Here is a 22,182-nt window from a genome sequence, read left to right on the forward strand (position 1 = left end):
AAGTCCGAAAACCAAATACCTCTATCCGATTATAGAAGTTTGGTGCGTAATGAATTGAAGGGATCAGGAAGGAAGTCTTCGTGGTCTAATGAACATGTCAGAGAGTTCTATCTTCTGGGATATAACGCCGTGCAGTCCGTCGAAAGTCAACCGACTTATTGTAGGTAGCAAGCTCTGATTAGCGTGTTCTTATACCCTGAATAAGGAGGCGACGTGCTGCTCCAAAAAACTGACTGGCTTTCTACGTGCTATGCAGTGGTATGTCCCAGAAAATAGAATTCCTCATAATCACCGCTGAGAGAACCTCAACACCTACTCATGTAGAATCAGCTGAACTATATAATTCTATTCTATTCAAAATAATTGCTGGAATTTATTTAACTTATTTCCACATTTTTTATTCAAAAACAAGGAACTGTGCCTCCCAAATAATTAACAGTTTAATGGCTATAAAGATTATCTGAAATGTGCAAGCCGGAAAGTGGCGGGTTCAATTCCCGTTGAGGTCATTAGATTCTTTAATTGACCCAATCCTTCCAGCCTCTAACAGAAATACGAGTAAGTACAGGAATCTTCCTGGGTGTAAAGGGCGGCCGGCGCGTGAGGCTGAAAACCTCATCTACATCTTTGAGCCGACTGTCTAGAAAATGTGGGACCCTCAACGTCTCACTGCCCTATGGGCCTCCACGGCCTGTTAAAAGGATAGCTTTACCATTTACGGTTTCTAACACTTTATGTTCAGACTGGGTACGTACGTAAGTTGTTGTTGGCAGCGCACATATATATATGCCAGTAAGTAACACTGCTACGAAGATCTCTCTGTGCCTTCCCAGTAATCTTGGATACTCATCACAGAGGGCCGTGATCATGGCTTCCAGACCGCCAAACGTACTGTCTAGACCTGCAACAGACAGAGAAACTAAAACAGAATTATACACGGAGGACATGTCATGAATATTATCTTGTGGGATGTTACGCCGTATACTCCGGCAGAAGCCCACCGATGTTTCGTAAGAACTTACTGCCTCCATCTTCAGGTCCGAAGAGTAAGCCAAACAAGAAAACAGCAAGAAACAGGTAGGACGCAGGATACAGTAAAGTGTGTATAGTCTGTTTCTTTCCAAACAACTGTTGTTCTTACTTCGGTTTTAAATTGTTGTTACTTGTTAACAACATTGTCAATAAGGGAACCACAACGTATACATCCTCGGATGAAAGGAGTGATGAACAATGAATTGGTAAGGATTTAGCAGGAAGCAACCCTGACCTACCCGAGATACTATGACGATATTTTCCCTGAGAGACTGAGGAAAACCACGAAACTCTCGAGGAATTTGTTGTTCAGGCCGAGATTCTAAACCAGCACCTCATAAACACAAGTGTGGAATTTTGCAGCTAGACCAAAGTGTGAAGTTGTGGGAAATCCTTACAAATCCAACTTCTTTCGCACATTTCTTGTACATAATCTGCAATAAATGTCTTCTTCTTCTTTCTTTCCTTGGCACTACAGCTCCAGTGGGCCTAGGCCTACCTCCATGAACTTCTCCGTTCACTTCGGTTTTACTAGATCTTAGACATACGGTAGGACACCTTGGGTGGGTGATCAGCTCGTCGCAAGGCCTCTACCTGTATACAAACACAGAAAAACGCACACACACAAACTAAACATCCATGCCCTGAGTGGGATTCGAACCCACGATCCCGGCTTCCGAGCGAGCGAAGACAGTGCATGCCTTAGACCGCTCGGCTACCGTGACCGGCCGCAATAAATGTCTATGTTCAATAAATACTGGCTCGTGAATGAGTTACGCCCATTGGCGTAACTCTTATATTTATTTTTGTTCACTTAGTTATCATTTTAATTCTTGTATTGGGTTTTAACTTAGGCCTGTCTGGTAGAGAGGCCGTTGTATCTTTTGAGTCTAGTTTCGACATTTTCTAGTAGATTCATTGCTAGTGCACTAGTGTGGTTTTCTAATTATCTTAAGTATTTAGTATTCCAATTTCCTTTCACTGAGCACTGTGTTCAATAACTTTATACCGGAAATGTGATTCCGTTCGGAACGCTAAGCAGGGTGAAAATGCACAGATCTTACAATATAAACAAAATGAAGTAGTCCCTGTATTTAATTAAATAAGCGCCATGCCACGAAGACGTATGGGAGAGTGGCGGTATAGCTCCACCATTCTTGACATCTGTACTAGTTGAAGGCGAGTGGTCAATTTCACTCCCAGGCTGTCTTGCCCCCAGAGAAGGAGTCCCCAGCACCCAGTGGAGAGGAGACTGGGTGGACCCCAGAGCCGATCTGGACGCTGTAGAGGAGAATAAAAATTTTTGTTCCTGCCAGAATCGAACCCTGGCCGTCAAATGTGTAGTCCGGCGCTATTGCGATTCTAAATAAACGGGGCTTGGATTGTTGTGTGTATAAGCGTTCCATAAATCCGACTGTAATTGGATTTATTGAACACTTACACACACAACTCGTAACTACAAGTAACTATAGCGCTATTGCTATTTCACGCTCTGCAATTCACTGCAACACACACATAAGTCTTTTCAGTTTGATGTGTGTTCACCGATTGTCCTGTAACGGCTTCCAACAATGTCCTCTGCTTCCGTACTTACGATATTACCATCTGGCGATTGTCCCACAACCAACTCATCTCTCCACCTGACTCCCAGACCGGCGGCCATCAAACACGAACCTCCTTTTCTTCTCACTGCCGTCTCAAGACGCTAATAGTAGCTGACTCGGGTTACATAGCCTCGGCACGGACCGCACAGATAACAACGCTTCCAACAGTTCTTCTATTGTTGCATGCTTGCCTGTTGCGGTCATTACCTAGTAACGTCCGTTGTTTACAGAGCCATTAGTTAACAGTGACCATTGTTCAGTTTGTTTGTTTCATGGCCATTTCACAGCAACGGGTCTATATGTCACCGTTCTCTCTCCTTAAGGCTATTCGTCCCGAATACCCTACAGGCGTGCCGTCATTTCTTTGTTTTCCGAAGGCTGTGCTTGTGACATCTGTGATCAGCCTCGCCTTCCTTCCCCGTGACTCAGTTCTCACGGTGATTACCCCAACTGCTCCCGCTGCTTCCTCCTTAAAGACGCTCGTCCCGAGCCACATTATAAACGTCAGTAATGAAAGACGAACTCACCAAGTGTTATTAGCATGAGGAAGAAGATGATTGACCAGAAGACAGAACCGGCCATTGTGGCTATCGCTTCCGGATACACGATGAACACCAGCCCTGGACCTGCAACAGTCACTCTCAACCTGAGAATTCAGACATTCACAGCGCATGTGCGGTAGTATGTTTCATTTGTCAGCGTACAGCGCATTGATATTTCAATGGGAAAACGTTTCGTTTGTCAGCATCAGACTTGATTACCCTGGACTGAACTAGCTCTTCAGAACTACATAGACGTCCCAGTACAGCAGAAGGACCCAGGGAACGACCTGCAGTGTTATAAAGGAAACTGTCATAGTGCAGGTTTGTGTAATCGCTGTTAGGAACGCTACTTACGGTCTCTTACGTAGCGTCGTTAAAGTATAAAGCGATCTGGAACATGGCGTCTATAATCGTCTAATCTTATTTCCAACCCTGATTATTTTAAAGTGATCATTCATTTACATTATAGCACTTGAGGGAAAATTTAAAATCGCCATTTCACTGTATATTCGCGCTGTGAGCTTGATATACTCCGAAAAGATATCAGCAGGTACTAGTGTAATTTTAAAGTAATTTTAACTGCCAACCTAAGAAACTGATTTGTAAAAGTAGGACACCCAGCCTAACCCTGACAGAGTTTTTAAATGTTCCACTTTAAAAACAAAACTAAAAGCCTTAACTTATGGTCCTGTCTCGGGATGCATTCTAAGGGTTGCCTTCGGGTTCTGCATTTTTAAATAAACACGTAAAGTTTGCAGCTCTGAAGTGGCGGAAAACATGGCTGCAAATTGGGTCGTACTTTATACGTAAGTGTCCCTCTCGCTTCACAATAAGTTACTGAACTTAATATTTTCTTATCGAACTGAGCTGCTGTTAATTTCTGAAGAAAGACTCGGTCCTCTTTTGAGCTTACCTTCCAAGCCGACTTCCTGTACAGTCTTATGCTGCATATGCGCCATGTAGCCGAGAACGGAGAATATGACGAACCCTGCCAGAAAGCTGGTAAGACAGTTGATACTGCTGGTAACAATCGCATCCCTGTGGGCCAGAACTCACCATTATATTACATTCTTTCACGACACTGTATCATGTCGTCAAGGTCGTTTATTTTAACGACATTGTCAGTAACTGAGGCTATATGTAGGAAGATCACGGTATAAGAAATTAGAAAGAATATGGGAGGAAGTGGTCGTGACCTGATATGAAATATTATTTGTCTGTAGGGACTGAGCAAAAAGATAAAGAAATCGACATGTTTATTGGATTTAAGGTTCTTACAGCGAAAACTGTGAAGAGTGGCATCTTGTGGGATGTGATGTTACTGACATTTAGTAGAAACATATTGCCTCGAAATTCGTTGTGCTTTTGCATGATTCTTGCTGGTTACTTACTTAGCTTACTCTTCGACCCTGAAGATGGAGGTAATGCGTTCCTTCGAAGTGTTAGCATAACTTCTAGCGGATTCCACAAGTAGTATCCAAAAATACAGCATTCTTCATAGTTCTCGCTGAGAGAACCTCAAATCTCAATGGCTCTGTGATACAACACTTTATATATGGGTTTAAGGTCTTTTTGATTGTTGATTGTTATATATGGGTTATTTACCGGTAGCAGTTATTGTTAAACTTATTGTAACTTGACAGTGCCAGAAGAGTTCCAAACCCTGGACCCAGAGAGAAGAAAATTTGGGATGCTGCATCAATCCAAACCTATAAAAGAAAAAGATGCCTATTTTAAGTCCTATGAAATGCGAAACATTTGGTATAGAGCAATAGCGGAATGGTGATTAAAAGGAGAAAACCGGAGAATTTCGGGCATGAACCGGCTGCCATTACATTTCATCCATCATGAATGTCGCATGAAGCCACAGTGGACTGGACCCAAGACTTTATTGGCTTTCAGACTGCCTTCAAGTCAGATTTTCATATGCCGTTAACGTAATGTTCTATTACAGAATGAGCTTGAGTCGTGTGAGTCTGTATCCTTTTATTCACATAGAAATGCTTCACCTGCTTACTAGGTGCAAAGAACACCTGTTTGAACTCTGCGTATTTGGTACTGATTATGTCTTTATAATCTTGTTTATTATGAATTCTGAACATACCCTGGAGTTCTTCAGTTTATGCCACTGTGGCGTGAGGTAATACTGGATGCCTTCCGCTGCGCCTGGTAGCGTGACGCCCCGCACGAGGAGTATGAACAGCACGACGTAGGGAGCCAGGGCTGTCACCCAGACTGCCTGCAACAACACAGACATGTTCACCCTCACGCGTGGAACAGCGTTTGAGCAGCAAAACTCGAAGGAATCCGGAAGAAATATTAGAATCTTCTTGGTTATTTTCATAGGTTGCATCCTGTTGTGTGTCCCAGACAATATAAATACGTAGGAACTGTGCTACCGTCAACACAACAAATATTTCAGTATTACAATTAGATCTTCATTTACTGCGACATGTTTCGGGCATACATGACCATCATCAGGCGGGAATACGTACAGTTATTGAAATGCCGACACGGATCCTTATCGGTGCAATGCGTGGTATTGAATATTAACATAAAAATTCTGCCTCAGATTAGTGTATAGTTAAAATAGCAATATATGATGAAGAATAAAAAATAAAAGATAGAATAAAGTTGTACATATATAAAATGTTGAAATGTTATTAAAACATATTAAAGGTATGTTAGACGTATGCCGGTCACGGTAGCCGAGCGGTCTAAGGCATGTACTGTTTTCGCTCGCTTGGAAACCGGGATCGTGGGTTGGAATCCCATTCAGGGCATGGATGTTTAGTTTCTGTGTGTGCGTTCTTCTGTGTTTGTGTACAGGTAGAGACCTTGCGACGAGCTGATCACCAACCCAAGGAGTCCTACCGAATGTGTAAGATCTAGAAAAACCGAAGTGAACGGAGAAGTTCATGGAGGTAGGCCTAGGCCCACTGGGGCTGTAGTGCCAAGGAAAAAAATGTTAGACGTGTACGTGTATAAGTGGTATTAACACCTATATGTAGGGTTAGGGATCTGTATGCCAACCAAAATACTTAAATATTTAAGAGGATATCCTGCTACAGTGAAATATTTGTTCTATTAACGGTAGCATAGTTCCTACATATTATATATTCCTGGATATTACTTCACGCAGTCCGACAGATGTTTGCCAACGTTTGTAGGAATCTACTGCCATCTTCAGATACATCACAGAAAAATATAACCAACAGAAAAATTGTTTAATGCTCTTCATGGTTGCTTTGCTTTGCTTGCTCTTCGAAAACGGAGCCAATACTTTCCTCCGAAACGTCGGTACATGCGCAGCTTGCTTGCTTTCGGCTCAGGTTATTGTTCTGTCCTGATAACTGAGCCAGTGTTTTCCTCCGAAACGTCGGTATTCTACCAAGCTACTTTTTTTTTCACTGGCTCTACAGCCTCCTTGCGCCCTGGCCTCTGATTTTCAGTTTCATGATCATTTTACAGATGGTAGGACTCCTTGGACGAGTGTTCAGCTCGTCGCAAGGCCTCTACGTAAACACAGGATAACACAAACACAGAATAGTCACATACACATGCCAAACATCCATGCCTTGTGTGGGATTCGAATCCACGATCCCAGCTTCCGAGAGAACGAAGACAGTACATGACTCAGACCCTCCGCTACCGTGACCGGCCCAAGCTACATTACTACACTAAAATGTATACCATTATAAAAATATAATTCTGTGTATAAAAAGGAAGCTTTGCTTTTAATGTGGTTGGAGTATGGTTTTTTTATAAAGTGGGAGGTTGGATGCAAATGGTTAGAAATCAGTGCATGATTGCAGCTATCTCTCTTATTTGAGACTGCTTACAATCTTACGTTTAAGTCATTGAGGAATATGCTATAGGTATCTGTATTGACTCACAAATGGTGCCACGTTCAAAATAAACTTAATTTGTGTATGTATTAACACTTTGATCGATCTGGCTCAGGATACGGACCAGTGGGAGGCTCTTGTGAACACGGTACTAAACCTTCGGTTTCCATGAAGGCCAATAAAGAAGGAAAGGGAGATGTGTTAACCCTTTAAAAACTGGATTTCTTCTTTACAATATATAAAAATGCAGTCCGTACCTCACACGAAACACATACGTCTCCGCTACAAAGCACAGAAGGTTAATGCCCACATTCTGTGGGCAGAATGCAGAGTTTTAGTATGTTAAAGCTGGTGGTACACATAGAAACCACCAAGCTTTATAGGGTTAATGACACATATTCAGTATGTTTTATTCCTTTTTTTATTTATTCATAAATCCAAAGTGGCAGATGTGCTCTAATACCCGTCTGCCGGCGCTGAAAACCAAGACAGATCAGTTCAGAATCACGTAAACTTGTTGCATCCGTTGGGTGGGCCTGGCTCGAATACGGCCCTCATTTCACGACCCTCGACTCGGCTTTCAGCTAGAGTACACTCAAGTCTTGCATGTATAAGTTCGGTATAAGCAAACAGTAGGTTGGACTTAGCGAGACGAAAACTTGTCGCAGCTTGAAATGTTCCGACTGTATAATGGGGAAGAGCAAGTCCCAGTTTACTCAAGTTTCTAGGAATTCGCCCCATAGGCATTAACATTGTGGATCTTCATGCTTACATTGGATCCATACACAATGCTAGGGACCGAGCAGGTTAGCTCAGGCGGCTAAGGCTTCTGACACTCGGGAGTTGCCCGGTTGGGTTCCGGGCTGGGATGTCGACTGTTCTGACTGAAATTTTTGCTCCTTTTCTCATCCATTTCAAGCGAATTCCCTAATAATACTTCAAAATAGTTCACGACCCGTTCCTTCCACATTCTTTCAATTTCGTTATTCACTAACCATCGTACAATTCGAAGACAGTCGTCTGTCTGCTACCGATCAGTAAGGACGTGTGTTGAGCACCGCTCCGTAAGAAACTGTTTATAAGTGGAGGAGAGACGTACGCAGAGTTTCAACCAAGAGGCAGTCAAATAGGTGAGATTATTTATTGAGAATATCAAATTGTATTGATAGAATGCAGCACTAACTTTTAAGACAATAATTAACAGGTGTCAAAATAAACCGGAAAAAGGTTTCCTACGGGAAACGGACCAAGATTGTAGCTGCACCGTCATCCAACTATGCACAATATCAACCCATAATAAGCACACAAATGCCTTACGCAACTCAGTCATCATCAATCCCCAATATGACACCAACAAATAATGTACATTTTCAACCAAACCAAGAATAATACCATACACATATGAAAATACAAAACTCTCAACAACTGCAGAAATTGCAACAGTCTCCACAACAATTACAACAACAAATGCATAACCAAGCTGTGCATAGTTCACAGCTCTTTAGAAAGCTATCAACAAGCGATGAGGAAATTGACAGCCCCCTTACGGATAACCCATGGCAAATAGTAAAATGTGTCAAAAGAAGTAAACATTCTCAAACCAAAATAAAAGCACGAGGCAACCTCAAACTTAGTAATAGATATAGCAATTTACCACAAGTCGAAGACATGGACACAAATAAGACCAAAACTGAAGAACCCCCCCCCCAAAACCGCCTCCCATATTTGTTTACGGAGTGGTTAACCTCCCAGACATGCTTAACAACTTTCACAACACAGTGGAACTAGATCAATACACCACTAGAAGCATGGCGAATGGCACTGTAAAGCTCAATTGTAGCAATCCAGATGCCTACAGGAAATTGGTACGATTCATAAAAGATAACAACATAATCCATCACACCTACCAGCCAAAGGACGAAAGAGCATACAGAGTAATCATAAGATATCTACATTACTCAACGGACGCCACAACAATTAAAGAGGAACTAAACATTTTAGGACATAAGGTCAGGAACATTATCAATGCTAAACATAGACAAACTAAGGGGCTTCTCAACCTGTTTTTTGTTGACATGGAACCAGATGATAACAATAAAGAAATCTGTAGCATTAAACAAATACAAAATAGCACAATCCAAATTGAGCCTCCAAGGAAAAAGAAACATGGCATCCAATGTACGAGATGCCAAAAATATGGCAAAAAGAAGCCTATTGAAACAGACATTTTCTATATGTGAAATGTGCAGGACCACATGATGCAGCTAGCTGTAGAAAGAGCCCTGACACTCCGGCAACATATGCCTTATGTGGTGGACCACACCCAGCAAACTTTAGAGGCTGTGAATACTACAATTGACTATATAGAAGTAGCTCTAACAATATCAACAATCTTATCCATCAACCACCAGTAATAAACACCGACCACACCCCCTTGCAGTCAACCACAAACCCACCAAGTCGTCGGATTAGCTACGCCAATATAGTAAAAAACAAGGAGGGCCTCTCAACAAATAACCAAAACAATAATAACAATGAAGATGTTATATTTTAGCGTCTTGTTACACTGATTCATGTCCATGGTTTATGCTGACCGTCTTACAGTGTATACACTTTTTTCACCTTATTCTTCACTTCCACACTACATGTTTCAGCACTAATGTGCCATCTTCAGGTGTCTTTATGCACGTTAAACTATTGTACTGCATGCCATGATGTCTTCATTATAAAATGACTAAAATCTGTATTCGTCATATAGGACGAAGAATTCTAAATAATAAAACTTTTCAGGATTCTTTCTACGTCATACTCAAACACGCGAATTGCGCCAANATCTTTTATGTGTCACACACATATCCAGCAGTACAACGCATGCAGTAACAGGAGTAAAACACAACACAGAACACGATACACAAATGTATGTAGGAAGAATGCTCACATAAAAGAGGATTGGCGTAATTCGCGTGTTTGAGAGCGACTTAGGATGAATCCTGAAAAGTTTTATTATTTAGAATTTATCGACATATATGACGAATACAGATTTTAGTCATTTTAGAATGAAGACATCATGGCATGCAGTACAATAGTTTAACTTGCATAAAGACACCTGAGGATGGCACATTAGTGCTGAAACATGTAGTGTGGAAGTGAAGAATAAGGTGAAAAATTGTATACACTGTAAGACGGTTAGCATAAACCATGAACAATGAAGACATCAGTAGAATTCATGGTCAATTTCTAGAAGATTTCAAAAGTATGTTTAATCAACGCATACAACAGAATACCGTGGTCCTAAACATGCCATCAACGCTAATAGGCAAGACAAATGGCTAAATTCCTCAGAATTGCTGCATGGAATGCCAATGGTATAATTCAACATAGAGAAGAGCTAAAAATATTCCTTCAAGATCAATTCATTGATATCATGTTAATCAGTGAAACACACTTCACCGACAAGTCATTCCTTAAAATCCCTGGTTACCAATTATATTATACCAATCATCCTGACAACAGCCCACGCTGGATCTGCAATATTTATAAATATACTATTGATCACTATCAGCTGAACGGATATGCAAAGGAATATCTTCAAGCAACATCTGTCACAGTCACAACACTGACTTATGATATAACAGTATCTGCAGTATACTGTCCTCCCCGCCATAACGTCAAGAAAGGACATTTTGTTGAATTCTTCTACAATCTGGGGCCTAAATTTATAGCAGGAAAAGACTATAACTGCAAGCACATCCTGTGGGGATCGCGCCTCACCACCACTAAAGGCAGAGAACTTGCCAAAGTCCTACAAGAAAATAATTACTCTTTCCTGTCAACAGGCTCTCCTACTTATTGGCCATCTGACCCAAGGAAAATACCTGACCTACTCGATTTCTTTGTCTCTGGAGGCATATCCAAATCATATATGGAGGTACACTCTAATTATGACCTATCATCAGATCATACTCCAGTTATTGGAATAATCAGTACTACAGTAATAAATATTAAAAAAACATCTAGACTACATAAAAAACCGATTGGCAAACATACAAAAACATAACAGATGAAAAGATACATCTAAAAATCAGTTTAAAGACACCTGAAGAGTTAGAGAGAGAATCAGAAAAATTCATTTTGACTTTACAAGAAGCCGTAAAACAAGCCACACCCCTCCCAAACACCAAGAAGGAAACTAAAAATATTCCGTTTGAAATCAAAGAACTAATAAGAGAAAAGAGGAAATCTGGGAGGAAATGGCAGCATAGTCACTGTCCAGAAGACAAAACAGCATACAGTCATCTAGCCAATAGGCCAAAAAAAGTTACAAGAAACATAAAATGCCTCACTCTATGATTACGTCACAAGTCTCAACAGACACGATAGTTATATATGGCAACCACTTAAAACAGCTTCAAAGCCTTTGTCAGTCAACCCCCCCCCCCGATTAGAAAGCAAAGTTCCAGTGCAGGACCGTGGGCAAGAAGCAACAAAGAGAAGGCTGCTTTGTTCGCTGAGCACTTAGCTGAAGTTTTTGCACCCAAAGACAACATAAACAACCAGGAAATAACAGATTTCCTAGACCAAGCTCAAGTAATGGATGAGCCAGAAACAGTACACTGAAGGAAATCAAGAAAGAAATCTCTTATCTAAATAACAAAAAAGCGCCTGGTCCTGATCAAATTAGCGCGAAAATGCTGAAAGAACTCCCAAAGAAGGGAATAGTCACGTTAGCCTACTTATTCAAACTTGTTCTGAGACTCCACTCCTGGCCCCAGCATCTCAAAGTTGCAGAAATAATCCTAGTGTTGAAGTTTGGTAAAAACCCAAATCACGTTACCTCAGAATAAGACCTTCCTTAGATGAGATCCCACACCACCAATTTGGTCTGCGGCATTCTCATTCAACAATTCAACAATGCCACAGGATTGTCCATACAATTAACAAATCGTTTGAAGACAAAAAATTTGTCCTTCAGTCTTTCTGGACATAAGCCAGGCTTTTGATAAAGTCTGGCACGATGGTCTCCTTTATAAAATAAAGCACATTCTCCCGACGTATCTCAAGCTGATCAGGTCCTACCTAAATGGCCGACAGTTCAGAACCAAAGTCAATGGTGAAATTTCAAATCTCTTTCCAGTAAAGTCCGGCGTACCTCAGGGTAGTGTATTGGGCCCAGTGCTCTATTTACTATATACATCAGACATACCGACGACAGCTGATACAATAACTGGCACCTTCGCAAATGACACAGTAATATTATCCAGCCATGAACACTCAGAAACTGCTTCAGAGCACCTGTAACACCACCTACATCTCATAGAACAGTGGACCAAAAAATGGAAAATTAATATTAATGTATCCAAATCTACGCAAATAAATTTTGCTCTAAAGAAGGGACTATGTCCTCCAGTGTCCATCAACAATGACATCATACCGGAATCATCATCACTGCGCTATCTGGGAATACACTTAAATAAAACACCCAATTGGAAAGAACACATAGTCAAAAAGAGGAAACACATCGATGCGAAAATTAAAGTTTTACTGGCTACTAGGAAGAAAATCCCAACTGAACTTGGAAAACAAACTCCTGCTATGGAAGACTGTCATAAAGCCCATATGGACCTATGAGACTGAGCTATGGGGCTGTGCCAGAAAGTCGAGTATCGCCATCATCCAAAGATCTTAGTCCAAAATACTTCGAGTAATGGCAGATGCACCATGGCATGTATCGAACGACACCCTTCACCACGACCTTGGCATCTCAAGTCATCTCTGATGTAATCCAAGAGCGTAGCAGCAAATACCAGGCTCGACTAGAGATGCACATCAATCCATTGATGCAGCCGCTACTGGAAGAACCCAAAAACAGACGATTGAAAAGACGTCTTCCAATTGACCTCAAGTGAAAAACAGAGGCTCCTTCGGTGGAAGGATTCTCATCCTGTCATAGGCCAGCTTATTAGCCCAATGTTATCACAATAGCTTATAGAATACTGTAATACTGAAGTACGCTAACCTTTCCTGCACTGCGAACTCCCTTCCACAGTGCAAAGTAGACCAACAGGAAAACAGCCAGAACACACAGGGCCAGGGACCACTTGACAGGACCCACCCTGTCTAAACCATCCGCCTTGTATTGCTCAAGGACACTGCGTCTGAAACAAACGGCGGTTAAGCATTTGAACAGCGAATTACAAAGAGGCGTATCTGCAAACTTCATACAGAAAGTTTCCGGAAACACTCATGAGGATTACAGGGGCAATTCATAAGTCCATGGCATACCAGTCCGATAAAATACCCTTAAATTTACTTTTAACCCTTTAAAACACAGTGATTACTATATCTACTCGTACCACCTGCTTTAACATTAAATACTCTGTGTATACCCACAGTGTGTTTATGTCTTTCATGTATTACTTAGAATTAAAAGCGATTACTTCTCCAAACAACATTAACAAATCGGTCTTAATAACGGAGACGTAATGTGTTCCCTGCGAGGTACGAACTGAATTCTTAAATGTTATGTAGAAGGAGCTCTGACTCAGATGCACAGCTCCCACAGTCGTGTGACAATGAAGTATGGTCAGGAGTCCCACTGGACTCGAAACCAGGAATGACTGTGCTGGCGTGACCCAGCGGCAATTTACCGACCCCACTCGACCCGACCCTGTGCTCTCAAGACAGTCAACATCTTTATCCTTTGCCTTTTACACTTCCTAAATCTTCACTCTTCCTCAGTCTTACCTCTACCAGAAGGACGAACGGAAAATACCTAAGAACTTTCAATGCCGAAAAATGTCCTAATGCCCCCTAAATGTTAATATTACTCTCTTCCCCCTTCCAGCTTTTTCTCTTCTCTCTCCCCTTCTCTTTCTCTCGTATTCCAACTGGTTAAGGGCCAAATTATATCTTTAGTGGTGATGTATACTATGAATGTACTCATTGAAATGCACGTTAAAATTGACCCTTTTACGGTTTTACACATAAACAAATCATTCGAGGCCACCCCAAACTTGTACCTCTTAAATTCGTACCATCTGTAACAACAACATGGCGGACTGACGAATTTATGAGGTGGGAGGAACCCAGTGCCAATTCGGATATGCAGTAACCACGCTGCTAGTAGCAAAGCAGAGTTGTTCTTAGTTGCTTCCAAGTCCATCACGTCCTATAAAAAAGGCCAGAAGCGTTCAGAAAGTCAAGAATCTTTTAACTCCGGTAAGAACTGCACTTCTCCAGTCTTTGTTACTGCTTTAAATGAAACCACTCTACCTCCCCGGTTTGAATCGTGGTAGGATGTTTACTTCCATCATATAGATATGTGACTCTGCCGATCACAATGGCTGCGTGGTCTTAGGAATGAACTGTCTTCGCTCGCTCAAACACGTGGATCGTGGGTCTGAATCCCATTTGAGGCATGGTTGTCTGTGTTCTTTTATTCTGTGTGTGTGTGCTGTCCTGTGTGGAGATAGCGGGCTGATCCCCGTCCAAGGAGTCCTACCGACTGTGTACAGCGTTAAGACACTGAAAAAGCGGACAAAGTCCAACAAAAGGACTGTACATCCATAGATAGATAGGAAGGTAAGTAGGTAGGTAGATAGATAGATAGACAGGTAGACAGATAGACATGTGACGCTGGGAATTCTAAGTAAATTAACTGCGAATATTTTACGAGCATTAAAAATTACTGGGGTAACACACGCTTCTCATACCCCGGACAGCAGGTCAGCAGGAAACATACGATTTTCATGACAATACTTCGAATTTTCTTCATAATGTATGAGAGTCTGCTTAGAGACTAAACTCTGTCTAATTATGGCTAGCGTACATTCCAGGTGGGTGGACAGATTAAAACGGAGTGGCTGTGGAATGATAACTGTCAAGGGGGAAACTGAATGAACTAGGGCAGAATATTGGTGCCACTTCCTCCGCCATGGATTTCGCAAGGAATCTCCTGGGATTTGACCCCAGTGTTCCGGTACTAGGAGCGATCACCTACCCGGTAGAACCATGGTATCTCCAGTCCAGTAAATTGCTGTTAGGCTTCGCCAGCAAAGTCGTTTTTGGTTTCGATCCCAATCTGGACCCATGACCTGATTTATGTACATTCCAAGACCATTGGTAGAATCAGAAGGGAATACGAGTATAATGTAACACGACAGCTAAAAACCGGGATAGTCGAACAAGAAAAAAGGCCATTGGTAGGCAACGACGAGGTAAACATATTTCCACAGCAACGAATCAACACGTAACAATGGAGGAACTGTTGGAAACGGAGTTTTCTATGTGGTTCTTGCGAGGCCATATAGCGAGGATCAACGAGAAAATTTATTGTCATGAGTTCCTCGGGACTCGGACCCGAGAATGACTACGCTGGCGAGGATCAGCAGCAATTGTAAACGACAGGTCCATCCACTCGTCACAGGAGATGTTACATAAGGACTATGACTGCAAAGGTTCAGTTAAGAAATCTCTGGTCGTCGGTCTCAAGGGGCTTGACGCCAAGACGAACTGATTGGCGGTAAACCGTCCGTCGTAAAATAACTCTGACTCTGAAGTTATTCAGTCGGAGGTCGGATTCAGCGGTTAGCAGTTTTGAGTCACGAGTTGCACTGTTAGGAGCTGCTACGTAGCAACGGCTAGTGAACAAACAGAAGACTTTATGCATGCTATAGTTGTACTGTTTTATAGTGTGTAAATTAGACTGTTATAATTCTTTGTAGTTAGGAATTATAACCGTTCAATAAATCCAGTTTTCAATTCGAACTCCCATGTCTAGTCAATATCACATGAGAGTGGTTTAGAACGAAAAATTACCGCTTTAGTTCATCTGTGACGAGGTAGGGTTGCTTGTATTGTCTCGACCACATTCCAAAGGGAGTAAGCGCATTCTTACCAAAGAGTTTGTCTATATCTAGAGTTTAATGGGACGTGACGGTTGTGTCAACAAGCTGCAGTTGTGCTGGCTACTTATCCAAAGCTGTTTCTATGGCAACAGTAATGATGCATCCTCCCGCAGTCTTTAAACGTTCTGCCGTTTATGAGAGTTCCTTGTTTGTAACTCTCCTCGTTACAGACCGTTAAGAGACACGTCGAATCTTACAAGATGGAGGGAAAATATTTTATCGAGTCGTAACTTCATTCACCTTCTAATCATCTGAACTCCACGAAGCAAAATCCTTTGTGAGAAACTAATAGCTACTCACACAAGAAATTTCCAGAATTTTATTGAAACCGAAGATAAGTGATCATATCCACAAAAAGAAAGGCGTCTTCTGGGATGTAACGACGTGTAGATATTTTGTTAACCGACGTTTCGGAGGAACGTATCACCTCAATCTTAAGGGTATAATGAATCCGTGAGCGATGAATCAGCGTGAGCAGTGTCTGTAGACTGAAGATTGAGGCGATACGTTCCTCCGAAACGTCGGACAAAAAATATCTACACAGTGCCACATTTCAGAAGACAGCATTCTTCATAGTCACCCCCGTGGAAACCTAAAATCTAACATATCCACAAAAGCCCATCACTAAGGCTAGGAACACACACAGCGACTTCGGTCGTACGATATCCGTACGGTTCATGTCGCATCAAATAGTAGAATATAAAGTGTAGTCTTAGCTTTCATACGTGACGACATGCGACGTCTACCGTACGACAGTCGGAGAGCAAAGAAATGTATTTGGTCGCTCTAGTGTGAAAAGGAGGTCGTACGGCAAAAAATCGTACGACATTTTTCCGTACGACCGATGTCGCTGTGTGCGTTCCTACCCTAATTCGTATCCTCAGATTAATCCAGCCCAAAATATCTCATCATATTAGTTGAAGACTAATTTTAAGACTAGCCTCACATAGACTGCTATGTCTTCAAAATGTTCTCTTTTCTTTATTTTTCTTTTCTCCCATTCGTGCTTTATGACATTCTAATCCTCTTTGTGATCTGTTCCTCCTATCAACACTAGCCGAGGAATGCATGTTGTGCAGCTGCATTGTTATGTGTTATGTTTTGCATCCTGAGCTTCATTATCTAACGAAATTGTTACTAACTTAGACCAATGTTTCTCAACTTCTCTTATAAAGTACCCCTTCTAAAATGTTTTGGGGGACCCGTTTCTAAAATTTACAAAAACACTTATATTCTTCTTCACATAGCTTGAGATATTCTACACAAAAAATTGCACATTTTAATTTTATTTTATTCATAGACTTCTGTGCAAGTCCAAGTCACGTTGTGACTGACGATTAGCTCCTCTTGGGACCATAACAGGATTTTTTTAGTTATTTTATGTTCTGCTTTTTAACCTTTCGTGTACGAGACTGGAGACGGGGGTGGTATGGACTAGACTGATCTGGCTCAGGACTGGGACAACTGTAGGGCTCTTGTGAACACGCTATTGAAATTTCGGGCACCATGACATTTTGGAAAGTGACTGGCAAATTCTCAAAAGGGACTCAGCTCCTTTGAGTTAGTTATAGGAGACTTTTTCTTATGCTTTATCTCCACTGCTTTTCAAATTTGCTTTGGAATATGCCCTTAGGGAGTTCAGAAAATCCAGATGGGGCTGCAATTAAATGAGACACATCAGCTGCTGGTCTATGCCGATGATCTGACTCCACTGGGTGACAATATCGATACCACAAAGAAACTTATTTGATGCTAATAAGGAGGTTGGTCTAGGAGTAAACACATAGAATACTAAGTATACGTTGCTCTTGTCACCAGAATTCAGGCCAAAATCATGACAAATATAGCTCACAGATCGTTTGAAAATGTGGTACAGTTAAAATATTTGGGAACAAAGATAACAGATCAAACCTGATTCAGGAGGAAATTAAGAGGAGATTGAACTCTGGTAATACTTGCTATAATTAATTCCAGAACCTCTCGTATTCTCGTCTGCTGTCTAAAAACATAATAATTAGAATATACAAAACTATAATTTTGCCTGCGGTTCTGCATGGTGGTGAAACTTTGTCTCTGATATTAAGGGAGGAACATAGACCGAGGGTGTTTGATAAGAGGGTGTTGAGGAGAATCGTATTTCGACTGAAGAGAGATGAAATGACGGGAAGTTGGAGAAGACTGAATAAAGTTTACTCTTCGCCAAATATAATTAGAATGATCCAGTCAAGGAGGATGGGATGAGCAAGGTATGTAGCACTAATGGGGAAGAAGAGGAATGCATATACAATATTGGTGGGAAAATCATAAGAAAGAGACCACTGGGAAGACCAAGGCGTATGTGGGTGGACAATATTAAAATGGATCTTAGAGAGATAGAATGGGATGGTATGAAATGGATTGATGTGGCTCAGAATAGGGACCATTGGAGGGCTCTTGTGAACACTGTAATGAACCTTCGGGTTTAATAAAATGTTGGGAAATATTTGAGTGGCTGCACAACTGGCAGCTTCTCAAGAAGGGCTCAGCTGCATGAAATTAGTTACCAAATAAGGATTCCGAACCGAATAGTACGAGGACTAACCCCAGGAAGAAATATTGTAAGCCCTTATAATTCTTGGCTCTTTTAAAGCTGAAATGCATTTAAATAACGCTTCTATATCCAGTTCCTACCTCATAGAAAAACTCTACGTCTTCTTTCCACCGAATTACCCATTATTCTGTATAGGGAGGTGAAGGGTGCTCATCCTGAAAATCACACTAAACACTTAAAGGCACTGTGTGAGAAAAATGTAAGTATCCTTAATGTCAATGTACTTCGCACAGACACATATTGCCGCACGTAAACCTGTTGCTAGGCAATGACCGCGAAATATTCAGTTGTACAACAGCCGTTAATAGGCAGCTGCTCGTAAACAGCAACAGAGGAACTGTGCTTTCAGTTCGGTCCGTGCCGAGATATTATAAGCAGGGCAAGTCAGTGAGTGAGGGAGTCAGAGAAGCGCTGAGGTTCAGTCGTTGTGAGCTGTTGCAATTAGAAGTGGTAGTGAAGGCTGGGAACAGTTCTGGAACGCAGAGGAAGGGGAACGTCCGCCGTTGGGAGTCACTACCAAGCCACGGTTGGTGACGACGTGGCTGTGGACATTAATGTGGGTGTAATAGTGGAATGTAAAGCGTAGTCACTTGGCTGTATCAAAGAGTCCACAATAAATCTGATCATAAATTCAAAAGCCGTCTATAGTCACGCTAACACGTGACAATATATACATCTGCAGCTATCGTTGTTCTTCTATCTGGAAATTCACTTTATGGAAGTAAACTCAGTTTAGGGTATCGTACGAAATGTACACTCGAGGGCAACAGATTTTGAAGGTTAAAACGAGTGCTAGGCCCCTTGTGGTCTAGTGGTCAGAGTTCCTGGCTACAGATCTAGAGGTCTCGGGTTCGAGTCCCGGTGCTACCAGATTTTTTGAGAAGTAGTGGGTCTGGAATGGTGTCCACTGATCCTCGTGAGAATAACTGAGGGGCTACTTGAATGGAAAAGTAGTGGCTCCAGTCTATAAAACCGAAATTAAGGGCCGTGGGGATTCGTTGCGCTGACCACGCGACACCCTCTATCCGCTAAAGTTGGTACTAACTTCGCCGATAAGCGGCGGTCGTTCAGTCGGTAGAGTTCGCTTGTGGACTAAAGCCACGGAGATTATTTTTTGTTTGTTGCTATTCGTTGATACAGTAACGAACGCAATCCAAATGCTTACTGACGTGACAGGAAGCAAACAGAGACACGGTACACTGTGCGAGGCTATGTGATACCTTGAGCAGGCAGCAGCCTTGCGGGAGAAACATCTTGTATCTTCGAGTTCCATATGGCGATTTTTGGTTCCTATATTATGCTTTAAATGTGATCTAGCAAGTAGATCTGAGGTCTCACAGCTTTGGTGAAGAAGAGTTATACGTAGGGAAGTCAATAAGTAAGTTACAAATGGATAAAGAAATTAAACAAATAAGAATACTGATTTGAAAAATGCTTTTATTTCTCAAAATAATTTCCTTGTACATAGAGGCACTTGTTCCATTGTTTCACAAGCCCCTGAAATCCAGCAGCATAAAATTCTTTGGGATGCTGTCGGAACCAGGCGGTGACTTCCCTTTCTACAGCATCACTTTCCTGGAGGATGGTGTCACCTTAAACGTGTTTTGACAGGAAACTCAGGATGTTTCCACTGCATTGACGCACGCTTTGTCTCGGGCTGGTAATGGTGAACCCAAGATTCATCACCTGTGACAATTCGGGCTAGGATATCATGTCCTTCATCGTGGTAGCGATTGAGATGCTGTAATGCCAGACCCATTCTTTGCATTTTGTGTTGTGGGGTCAGCATGTGCGGCACCCATCGTGCGCAGACTTTCTGAAAACCTAACCTGTCATGCATTATGAGGTAGGCCATGCCGTGTGAATACGTCTGGTTCTGACAGCAGCCCAAAGAACTTTATGCTGCTGGTTTTCAGGGGCTTGTGAAACGATGGGACAAGTGCCTCAATGTACAAGGAGATTATGTTGAGAAATGAAAGCATTTTTTAAATCAGTGCTCTCATTTGTTTAAGTTCTATATCCATTTGTAACTTGCTTATTGACTTATCATCGTATCTTCTGGGATATGATGCCATATAGTCCGTTAAAACTCAACCCCAAATTTCGGAGTAACATGCCGCTTCAATCTTCAGGATCGAAGGATAAAACAATAAAGAAACCAGCGCGAAAGCAATTAGCAAGCAAAGTTCTTTTACTTTTCGACCCTGAACATGGAGACATGTTCCTCCGAAACGTAGGGTGATTTATTACGGACTACACGGCGTTACATCCTAGAATATGTAATTATTATAATTTTTAATGTATTGAGTTGCAGAGAGACTGAGTCCACTTGGTACGTCTCTCGTAGCATCGTCAGATTGTAGCTAATTATAGTTCATTTAGTTGACTGAGAATTGGTAAGGGAAACCGAAGTACTCGGAGAAAACCTGCCCCAGAGTCACTATGCCCACCACAAACCGCATATGGGATCGAACTCGGGCCGCTGCTTTAGGAAGCCGGCGACTTAGCACTTGAGCTATGGGACAGCCTTGGAACTTTTCATAATATGTAGGATTTGAGGTTCTCACGCAGGTGGTTTTGAAGAGTTCTGTCTCATGGGATATAGCGCCGTGTAGGGTCTGAGGTTCTCACAGCGGTGGTTATGAAGAGTTCTGTCTTCTGGGATATATCGCCCTGTAAAAGGTGAGGTAAAATTGTCCCTCTGCTTAACTAATTAAGCATTACGCCATGAACACTTATGGGGGAGTGGATGTATAGATCCAAATTTTATTGACCTCGGCACTAGTTGAAGGTGTGTGGTTAGCTTCACACCTCGGCCGTTTTACCTCCAGGGAAAGAACCCCCGGTACTCATTGGATAGAGGGATGGGTGGGCCCAAGTGCCGGTCTGGATGACGTGAAGAAGAGAAAATTCTAGACCCAGTCGGGACTCGAAATCCGACGATCGTCCAGTCCGTAGCCGGTCGCTTTACCGTCTGAGCTATCCCGGCTCCCTATAACGCCGTGTAGTCCGTTTAAAGTCAACCGAATTGCCTACCTGCTTTCACGCTGACGTCTTGCTCGGTTTAGACGACCCCGAATATGAAGTCGATATAGTCCTCCGAAACGTCTGTTCACTTTCAACGAACTACAAGACATTGTATCCCAGAACTTTCTAATGATGAGGTACCCATCTGCGTCACAGCGTGATGGAAACCCACTCTCCAAAGATACTTTGGGCACAGTTTAGACGTACTCACTCAAAGAATTCCTTGGCTGGACTTGTGGACCTGTTGTTGCGGGTGCTGAGGACGGGAGTGCAGTCCAGGGTGTTCCACGGGTTGTCGCAGGTCATCCACGGCAGCTTAGAGTCGAAGGACGCGAAGAGATAGTAAACAGCCCAGCCGATGATCGTGTTATAGCACATGCCCATGTAGATGTCAATCAGACAGATGGCATAGCCAATACCTGCATCAGAAAAGACTGACAAGAGTCATGGACCCTTCAGTGGCAGAGGCAACTAAACCGACCCCTTGGTACAGGGTTTTAGTCCGTTGCAAGGACTGCGAAAGTTCAAGGTCATAGTGGCGCATAAATTTTTCATGATAGCGCTTAGAATTTTCTTCCTGTCATATTATATATATAGTCGGTATAGGGACGGGCTACTTGTTGGGCGCCTGGG

General features: G+C 42.2%; 1 protein-coding gene across 1 annotated transcript in view; it reads right to left on the minus strand.

The window, feature by feature from the left end:
* LOC111870651 (sodium-dependent serotonin transporter) overlaps positions 1 to 22,182 on the minus strand; it is a 131,372-nt gene that overhangs the window by 15,096 nt on the left and 94,094 nt on the right. Inside the window, exons 4-10 of the mRNA XM_023863119.2 lie at positions 21,761 to 21,968; positions 13,043 to 13,181; positions 5,283 to 5,417; positions 4,784 to 4,887; positions 4,092 to 4,216; positions 3,164 to 3,262; positions 756 to 901 (exon numbers count right to left, since the gene is read on the minus strand). Coding sequence (XP_023718887.1) covers positions 756 to 901; positions 3,164 to 3,262; positions 4,092 to 4,216; positions 4,784 to 4,887; positions 5,283 to 5,417; positions 13,043 to 13,181; positions 21,761 to 21,968 — 956 coding nt within the window. The remainder of the gene's footprint in view (positions 1 to 755; positions 902 to 3,163; positions 3,263 to 4,091; positions 4,217 to 4,783; positions 4,888 to 5,282; positions 5,418 to 13,042; positions 13,182 to 21,760; positions 21,969 to 22,182) is intronic.

Source organism: Cryptotermes secundus, unplaced genomic scaffold, assembly GCF_002891405.2.
Source record: "Cryptotermes secundus unplaced genomic scaffold, Csec_1.0 scaffold588, whole genome shotgun sequence".
Classification (NCBI taxonomy): domain Eukaryota; kingdom Metazoa; phylum Arthropoda; class Insecta; order Blattodea; family Kalotermitidae; genus Cryptotermes; species Cryptotermes secundus.